This window comes from Littorina saxatilis, linkage group LG2 (assembly GCF_037325665.1).
Source record: "Littorina saxatilis isolate snail1 linkage group LG2, US_GU_Lsax_2.0, whole genome shotgun sequence".
Classification (NCBI taxonomy): domain Eukaryota; kingdom Metazoa; phylum Mollusca; class Gastropoda; order Littorinimorpha; family Littorinidae; genus Littorina; species Littorina saxatilis.
In genome coordinates, this window is record NC_090246.1 from 25,468,072 (window position 1) to 25,478,071 (window position 10,000).

At 40.6% G+C, this 10,000-nt stretch overlaps 1 protein-coding gene across 1 annotated transcript in view; it reads right to left on the minus strand.

Moving 5' to 3' along the window:
* LOC138952489 (ionotropic receptor 25a-like) overlaps positions 1-10,000 on the minus strand; it is a 28,255-nt gene that overhangs the window by 16,019 nt on the left and 2,236 nt on the right. The window contains exons 4-9 of the mRNA XM_070324172.1: positions 9,617-9,808; positions 8,779-9,166; positions 8,381-8,529; positions 7,833-8,033; positions 7,144-7,364; positions 6,473-6,689 (exon numbers count right to left, since the gene is read on the minus strand). Of these exons, the coding sequence (XP_070180273.1) occupies positions 6,473-6,689; positions 7,144-7,364; positions 7,833-8,033; positions 8,381-8,529; positions 8,779-9,166; positions 9,617-9,808 (1,368 nt within the window). The remainder of the gene's footprint in view (positions 1-6,472; positions 6,690-7,143; positions 7,365-7,832; positions 8,034-8,380; positions 8,530-8,778; positions 9,167-9,616; positions 9,809-10,000) is intronic.

The window sequence follows — 10,000 nt, forward strand, 5'->3', positions numbered from 1 at the left end:
TTTAGAATGGCATGTAAAATGACACATGGCCTATGAAATGTCGCAAAAATGGGATGGGGGCAAAATGGGATAATGGCCAAACGGGATTGCGTCAAATTGGGACGTGGAGCTAATGGTACATGACATGATGGTAAAATGACACTTGGCCTGTAAAATGTCGCAAAAATGGGATGGGGGCGAAATGGGCTAACGGCGAAACGGGATTGCGCCAAAATGGGATGTGGAGCTAATGGTACATGGTATGGTGGTAAAATGACACTTGGCCTGAGAAATGTCGCCAAAATGGGATGGGGGCGAATTGGGATAACGGCGAAACAGGACTAATAGATCCCTTGACTTGGGGTAGTGCGACTCTGTCACTGCTAGCTTTCCACTCGGAGGAAGCGACCGGAATTTCCCAACGATGGGACATCCTAGTAATGAATTTTTTTTTTTTAATTCTTAAAATTAACAGAGTCGCGCTACCCCAAAAGTCAAGGAATTTCGTGTTTGTCCCTTGACTTTGGAGATGACAAGAAAATATCGGGCGCAAAAACGTGATTTGTAAAATGTTTCACAACATATGTCGCCTCGCGCCATGTATGTGATGAAACCATTCATATAGCTCTGCGGGAGCTCTGCACTTTTGGACGTCCCCATTTCACTGCTGTACAGCAAACATCGTCCCCAAATGCCTGTTTGTTTCTAAAAAATCACGCTGGAGGTTGCATTTTATGTAATAACCTCCTGAAATGAGTTTTGACACTTTAGAATGGCATTTAACGCTCATTGAAGTTTTAACAAACTTTTTAACACCTAAAACATTCATAGCACCGATAACGTAATTGTAGCTCTGCACTTTGTGTACACATACGTCCCCATTTCACTGCTGTACAGCAAACATCGTCCCCAAATGCCTGTTTTTCTAAAAATCACGCTGGAGGTTGCATTTTATGTAATAACCTCCTGAAATGAGTTTTCACACTTTAAAATGGCATTTAACGCTCATTGAAGTTTTAAGAAACTTTCTAACACGTAAAACAAAAGAGACCCCAAATGCCTGTGTTTTGAGCAAGATGGCATTTTGATACACAGCCGACCCCAAATGACTGTAAAACCACCTATGTGTGTATAGCGATTCAGAGTAAACCACTGGACCGATCTTTATGAAATTTTTCATGAGAGTTCCTGGGTATGATATCCCCAGATATGTTTTTCATTTTTTGATAAATGTCTTTATGACGTCATATCCGGCTTTTTGTAAAAGTTGAGGCGGCACTGTCACACCCTCAATTTTCAATCAAATCGGCTGATAGATCATTGCTTTACAAACGTGGAACTGAACGTCTTGTTAACAAGGATATTTATGATAAAGAAATTAAAAACAAGTATGCAGTTAAATTGTCTGCCCGGACATCACTTTATTTAGCCGAGGATATTGAGAAAAATCCAGGCCCAGATGGAAATAAAGTAACTGTGGTACACATTAACGTTCGAAGCTTAAGGAACAAAATTGACTTGTTACAGCCTGAAGTACAGCAGCATGATATTTTAACTCTTTCCGAAACATGGTTGTCACCTGAAGATGATACTTTATCTTTAAGTATACCTAATTTTAATCCTCCTGTACGCCTCGACCGCCCAGGTGAACCTCATGGGGGAGTAGCCAGTAAGTAAAATGGGGGGAGTTAACGTCCTCTCAGAAAATAGTTCCATTTGGGACAAGAATTGGTGATACGCTAAGGAATGGGAGTAGCCATTTATGTTAAGAATCATTTATATTGTAAACCCCGACCTGATCTCCAAGTCGATGGTCTTGAAGCAGTCTGGATTGAGACAAAGTTGAGCCATGAAAGCATTTTGATTGGCTCATTCTATCGCCCACCTAGTGATAATATTCATTATTGGGATTTAATTGATGAAAGCTTAAGGCGAGTGAATAACCAATTATTGAGATTTGTGATTTTAGGCGATTTCAACGTCGACTTCCTGAACTCTCCATCGCGGAACTTTTTGAATAATATTTTACATGCGCACCAGCTCTGTCAACTTGTACCCCCGCGGGTTAGGGGGAAGAATTTACCCGATGCTCCCCAGCATGTCGTAAGAGGCGACTAACGGATTCTGTTTCTCCTTTTATCCTTGTTAAGTGTTTCTTGTATAGAATATAGTCAATGTTTGTAAAGATTTTAGTCAAGCAGTATGTAAGAAATGTTAAGTCCTTTGTACTGGAAACTTGCATTCTCCCAGTAAGGTAATATATTGTACTACGTTGCAAGCCCCTGGAGCAATTTTTTGATTAGTGCTTTTGTGAACAAGAAACAATTAACAAGTGGCTCTATCTCATCTCCCCCCTTTCCCCGTCGCGATATAACCTTCGTGGTTGAAAACGACGTTAAACACCAAATAAAGTAAAGTAAATGTCAACTTGTGAATACGCCAACGCGTGTAACAGCCACCACTAGTACGTACATGTATTGACCTTATCATCACCCAGACCCCTCAGTTAGTTAAACAAGTGAATGTGTTGCCACCTATTTGTAGCGATCATAGTGTACCACACATTGTAATAAACAGAATTGTGAATAAAAATAATTCCCATAAAAGAACACTCTTTAATTATAGTAAATTAAATGTTGATGGTTTTTGCGAAGCACTCTCTCAGGTTAACTGGCAAGGCATTCTCATGAAGGAGGTGTTTGACGAAAGTGTTTATATTGTGTCTGCACTATTTATGGACATAGCCAAATAGTGCATGCCAGTAAAAGAATTAACGATACGTCCTAACGAAGCACCTTGGATTACACCTGAAATGTTAATGTTAATAGACCAACGTGATCCGATTCACTTGAAAGCCCAAACAAGTAAACAGCCGGAAGATTGGTTGAGTTATCGCCAGGCACGTAACCTTGTTACAGCAAAGAAAAGAGAACGGATTTTAGAATATTATTCTGAATTAGACGCAAAAGTTTCCGATTCAACGCAGTTTGGTACAAAAGATTGGTGGAAGTTAGTGAAGTCATTCATGGGTATACAAGCAGGCGTTCCTCAAGGTCCTGTATTAAGCCTTTTGTTGTTTTTGATTTATATAAATGATATTGTAAATGATATTGAGTCTGTTATTAAATTGTTTGCTGATGATACTAGCATGTCACTTGCATTGAATGATCCGGTAAGACGTGCCAAAATTTTAAATACAGACCTCGATAAAATTAGTTGTTGGGCAGCACGTTGGAAAGTCACATTTAATGAAACAAAAACCAAATTGCTGAATATAAAACGTGACTTAAGCCACATTGACCCGTTATTTTTCAATGGAATTGTTTTGGACGACACAAAGGAACACAAGCACCTCGTTATTATTTTGCAAAATGACTGTAAATGGGACGCTCAAGTCAGAAATATTGTGAAAAAGACCACTTTGTTGATTAATTGTTTAAGGCATTATAAGTATGAGTTATGCAGAAAAAGTTTGGAAATAATGTACACATCCTTTATTTTGCCACATGTTGACTATGTTGATGTATTATGGGATAATTGTACCGAAGCCCTGTCGAACACCCTGGAAAAACTACACCTTGAAGCTTTACGTATTATAATTGGCGGTGTGCGGAGAACTAGTCATGGTAAGATTTACAAAGAAAGCGGATTTTGTAGTCTAAAGGAACGCCGAAGACAACATAAATTGATTTTATATCATAAAATGGTTCATGGTAAATGTCCTCTATATTTAGTTGACCTTTTGCCACCACTAGTTTCATCCTTAAATCCTTATCACAGAAGACGACCACTTGAAAGATTTGTACCAGCTCAGAGGACAGAAATCTTCCGAACATCCTTCGTTCCTTCGACTACAATTTTATGGAATGATCTGCCTGATTTATTTTTTTCTTTTATTTTTTATTTGATTTTTTTTCTCTGTAAATCCTCCTGTTTTGATTAAGTTCCCCATACCCCCCTCCTACATTTTGTTCTTCTGGTTAATAATTGTGCTGTCCACCATCATGAAAACGTATGTAACTTAGCATTGTTATGGTCACGTCAAATAAGCATCTGCTTGAGTTCGTGTCCTAGCTGCATTTTTGTCAATTGTTTCATGTCATGTATTTTGAATAAAATTGTGTTTAAATCAAATTGATTGAAATTTTCGCCAAGCAATCTTCGACGAAGGCCGGACTTCGGTATTGCATTTCAGCATGGAGGCTAACACATTAATTTATGACTTTGGTCATTAAAAATCTGAAAATTGTAATTAACATTATTTTTTTATAAAACGATCCAAAATTACTTTTATTTTATTCTTCATCATGTTCTGATTCCAAAAACATATACATATGTTATATTCAAATTAAAAACAAGCTCTGAAAATTAAAAATATAAAATTATGATTAAAATTAAATTTCCGAAATCGTTTTAAAAACTATTTCATCTTATTCCTTGTCGGTTCCTGATTCAAAAAACATATAGATATAGATATGATACGCTAAGAAAGTTAAAACGAAGAGAGGTACAGTAAAGCGTGGTATGAAGCACAGCGCAACCGCTACCGCGCCAAACAGGCTTGTCACTTTCACTGCCTTTTGCACTAGCGGCGGACTACGTTCAAGTTTCATTCTGTGAGTTCCACAGATTGACTAAATGTACATAGTATTTTCGCCTTACGCGACTTGTTACATTTAGTCAAGTTTTGACTAAATGTTTTAACATAGAGGGGGAACCGAGACGAGGGTCGTGGTGTGTGTGTGTGTGTGTGTGTGTGTGTGTGTGTGTGTGTGTGTGTGTGTGTTTGTGGTGTGTGTGTATGTGTGTGTGTCTGTCTGTCTGTCTGTCTGTCTGTCTGTCTGTCTGTCTGTGCCTGTGTGTGTGTAGAGCGATTCAGACCAAACTACTGGACCGATTTTTATGAAATTTGACATGAGAGTTCCTGGGAATGATATCCCCGGAGGTTTTTTTCGTTTTTTTGATAAATACTTTTGATGACGTCATATCCGGCTTTTTTTTAAAGTTGAGGCGGCACTGTCACACCCTCACTTTTCAATCAAATTGATTGAAATTTTTGTAAAGCAATCTTCGACGAAGGCCGGACTTTGGTATTGCAGTTCAGCTTGGTGGTTTAACAATTAATTAATGACTTTGGTCATTAAAAATCTGAAAATTGTAATAACATTTTTCTTTATATAAAACGATTCAAATTTACGTTCATCTTATTCTGCATCATTTACTGATTCCAAAAACATATACATATGTTATATTTGGATTAAAAACAAGCTCTGAACATTAAAAATATAAAAATTATGATCAAAATCAAATTTCCGAAATCGATTTTAAAACAATTTCATCTTATTCCTTGTCGGTTCCTGATTCCAAAAACATATAGATATGACATGTTTGGATTAAAAACACGCTTAGAAAGTTAAAACGAAGAGAGGTACAGAAAAGCGTGCTATTCGGTACAGCGAAACCACTACCGCGCTGAACAGGATCGTCAGTTTCACTCCGTTATGCACAAGCGGCGGACTACTGTCATTGTGAAAAAATGCAGTGCGTTCAGTTTCATTCTGTGAGTTTCACAGCTTGACTAAATGTAGTAATTTTGCCTTACGTACGAGACTTGTTATATTTTCATTTTAATTGTTAGTGATTTTTTTGTGTGTGTACGGGGGGGGGGGGGGGGGGGGAGGAGGGTGGTTCTAAATTTTCGCAATATAAACCCATCCCGGCGATATATTAAAATGTACCCATTTCTTGCGAGCACTCTCCGGTATTTCTGGTTATACCTGCCGGTGACATTACACTTTAAAAGATGTATTGACGATTCCTCGATGTCTCCGAGGAACAGTGTGAACAAATCAATCTTTCTCAACTAATCAACCTGGTTTCTTCTAGTACAGGAAGCATGCCAATTATAGGAAATTCCAGAGACAAGACACACATTTTCACGCTCAACAAATTTCAATCTAGAAGACAGCCTTTGTAACTAAGCATTGAAGCGAATTGCCCCACGTTTTACAGACTATGCAATTAGCTGGGATACAGACGCTGTATGGGAAGATTGTAATCATTTGTATTATTGTGTGCGCTGTCCAAGTTTTCTTCATTTGCTGATCCAGAAAGAAAAGAAGAAGGGTCGAAAGAGAGTGACAGGGGCAAGAAAGAAACGACAAAAAAACGAAAATAAAGACACAAAGACAGAAAAAGAAAAGAAAAAGGAAGAAAGACTGGAAGAGAAAAATATAGAGAAAGGGGGAGGGACAGAGCGACAGACAGATAGATACGTAAGCAAGCAGGCAAACGCACTGACTAACAGACAGGCAGATGCATGCACAGCCGAGAAACCAGCCAGCCTCGTAGAGGCAGACAGTATTAAACACACACACACACACACACACACACACACACACACACACACACACACACACACACACACACACAAAATGCAGAAATAATTGAACATGGACGAATGAAAAGAAAATCGAATAAATTAACACACCACCTTTCTACGTTTTGAAGACAGCCAAGCCCAGCCAATCTCCAAGAAACACAGGAGCAGACCCGCAGCAACCCCCACACCGGCGAGGAGGAAGACACCCCCCAGGGTTGTAAAGGACAACCCCTCACTCTCCTCCACTTCCACGCAACCCTCCGCTGAGTCCTTCCACCACAGCTGCTTCAGCTTCTCGAGGATCGTCTCTGACTGCAGCTTGAGGATGCTGGGAGGAACAACATATACAGATTAAATGGAATGGCTCAAACTCGGGAAAAAGAGTGACTAAATAGAAATTTTTGAGTGCTCGGTAGGTTATCTCGGTAAAGACATATAAAAACGACATTCGCAGATTTTCCCACCTATGTTACTGGCGAATTGTTGTGGTGGTTGTTGTGGTTGTTGCTGTTGTTGCAGTATGTATTCTGAAACATATATGACCCCCCTCACCCTCCCCGAAAAAGTAGAAACATACACAACTATCCTTGATTCCAAAGATAGTCTAATAGAAAACTACATCGAAACAAGCTTCTTGCATCAAATAGCAATCATAATTATGTATGTATTGATACACACACACACACACACACACACACACACACACACACACACACACACACACATACACACACACACAAACACATACACACACACATACACAAACACACACACACACTTACTAGTTCGACACTTGTTCTGTAAGAGGCGAGCCTTGCGGCAAAGCGAAGGCGTAGGATTTGGTACTGAACTGCTTGCCGATGGTAGTCAATCCGCAGTACTGAGAGATAGCGTACTGCAAGGATGGTGCTTCGTCTATCAGGGCAAAGTCACCGGCCATCACTTTGTCCAGGCCTTCCTGCGTTGAAGCCAGCAGGCCAGTCTTCTCTATGTCGCTCCACACCTTAAACATATTCCCGATCAAATGGTAGTTTATAACAATCCTTTGCTATGTCGAAAAGAAAAGCATTGCTCTTACGTCCCCGGAACACGACATAGTAAAGTCGATTCCTGGTTGAATGAATAAAACACACTGAAAAGAGCAATAGATCAATTGCTACAGTCTACTGTATCCAGCCCATATCATTCAGCCACAAAACAAAATAGATATACTTAGGTAGCACCCCTGGCAAACGCGTGCCGATGGCAATGTTGTGCTCAACACAAGAACTCTGAATGGAGTAGAACAAAGATGAAACTATACCTGGCGACAACAAGCCGTGTCGTCCCATAGCGTGGTATCAATTGACAAAAAGGTGACTATAATCGTGTTATTGTGGACCAAAATAAATCGGATGCGACTACTTCGTAAGACGTTTGTAGACGACTAAACAAAAGCGTTTGTCGTGTTCTTTATCTGGGACCTACTTACCTTGACATACGTGTCACCCAGGGGGTAATCCCAAACGGCAACCTCGGACTTTGCCAAGGTGCCAGCTGACACCATGTTGCTGCTGATGTTCTTCCACAGCTCGTAGAAGTTGGACTCGATTCTTGCCATCCGCTCAAAGTATGACATGGTGGTCGTTCCGTCTACCACGGAGAAGCGAATCTTGGACTGGATCGCTAGGTCCTGTGATGAACGCAGAATAATTATAGAGAACTCCTAACATTAGGTAAACATCTTCCTTGTACTTAGTTAAGACTTCTCAGAAAGCTATTGGGACATTTTTGCACAATGATTTAAATCAAAACAAAAACATATTGCAGACTCCTGTGATTTCAACATTAAGTCGGGTCTTGATCAAGAGCTGCAGACGGATGGTGGCGGGGGGTGGGGAAATGGTTGAGTGGGGGTGGGTAGCCCGATTCTGTCGCTGCAAGCTTTTCCCAGGGATCGCAACCCGAATTTCTTCAGGTAATTCACCAAGAACAATAAGATATATACCAAAAACACGAAATACTTGATATTGCACGTACAGCGAGTGAGTTGATGGGCGTAGTGAGTCTTGATGTGGTGAGGAAGGCAGCCAGGTTGGCGGTGTAGTTGGCCATGATGATGGTGCAGAAGAACCAGAACCCCGCCACCAGCATCCTACTCGACGGCGTGCGCGGCGTGCTCTCTGGACCTAAAATGAATACAAATAAAAATCTAAATGATCTGATAAACAAAGGGAAGTAAGCGCTCTAAATGCATACGATATGTGTATTAGAGTAAATGAGAGTTATTCGTAACCATTCTCCTGGCACCTGCAAGAATAACAATCACCTACACGAACAAGCGACTTGTGTGTATTTTTATACACCATTTTTAACATGAGCTTCTATGTTTGTCTTTACCTCCAAACACAAAACACAATTCCGTTCTCAACACTAACCTGACAACGTAAATGAAGCCGTCACCAACCACAAGCCTTCTTTCAGGTCAAAAGTGTCCTTCCCCGCTTCTTCCTCACGATCTTTTTTGTATCCACCACCACCGTCACCGCCATCACCGCCACCACTTTTACCCCGAGTATTCCTGACACTGAAAGGACTCAGGTAGTCAAAGACGGCCAACAGGAAGCCCGTGAGCAGGAGAACCCCGAACCAGGCTCCCCACATGGGTTCTGAGAAGACGGTGACGAAAAAGAGGAGGTTCTGTTCCTTGGGAACCTCTTTGACCAAGATCTCGATTCCGACGAACTCGTAGAAAGGCGTCGTGAAGTCCACCACTTCTTCTCTTTCTGCAGAGACTGTGAGGGACCCTACTGCTATGTCCACTGACTGTTGAAAAACAGTAAAATACAGACAAAAATATTGTTGATTATTAAATACTATGATGCACTTTTTCTGGATCAGGGTTTCAACACCATGAACGCAGCAACGGGGAATGATTGGGCAGGACTGGTGCATGAGGGATATTGTGATGGTATGTCTAATTTTAACGCGATGCAAGTACCTGCCTTATAATAAGGAAAGAACAAAATAAATATCACCGCAAATAATCGTTAGTGCAGAATAAAGTGGTAGCTTCACACAGTTTTTTCAGTTTCGGATTAAGACAAAATCTTTCCCGCGTAAACGAGTAGGCCTAATTATCCCTTCTTTCTTTCTTTTTTTCTTTGCCCTTTCGTTTCTATTTATTTGTCCTTTTTCTAACATCATGTTCTACAATACTTCATGGCCCAATAACAGAAACATAAACAGAACTATGACGACATTAATCTGACGTACCCCGGACAAGATGTCTCCTATGACGCCATTCCAAGTACCGTTGGGAAGACGTGCACCGAACATGCCGTCCGAAGGCTCGATGAAACGATAGCTGATGTTCATACGTTTCGTGATTTCATCCAGAACGTCGATGGCGTAACCGCTGTAATGGGTCCCGTTCTCGTCATCAGTGCGAAACACGAACGGCGGAGACTGTCCAAGAAAGGAAGACAAAGTCAAACACAGTATAATAAGTTGTATCTTAAAAGGGGGGAGTACTAGGTAGGAGCATAAAGAACAGAAATACAGGAGATATACTGACGAATCTGCTCTGGTGACCACCTCTCAATCAATCAATCAATCAATCAACATGAGGCTTATATCGCGCGTACTCCGTGGGTACAG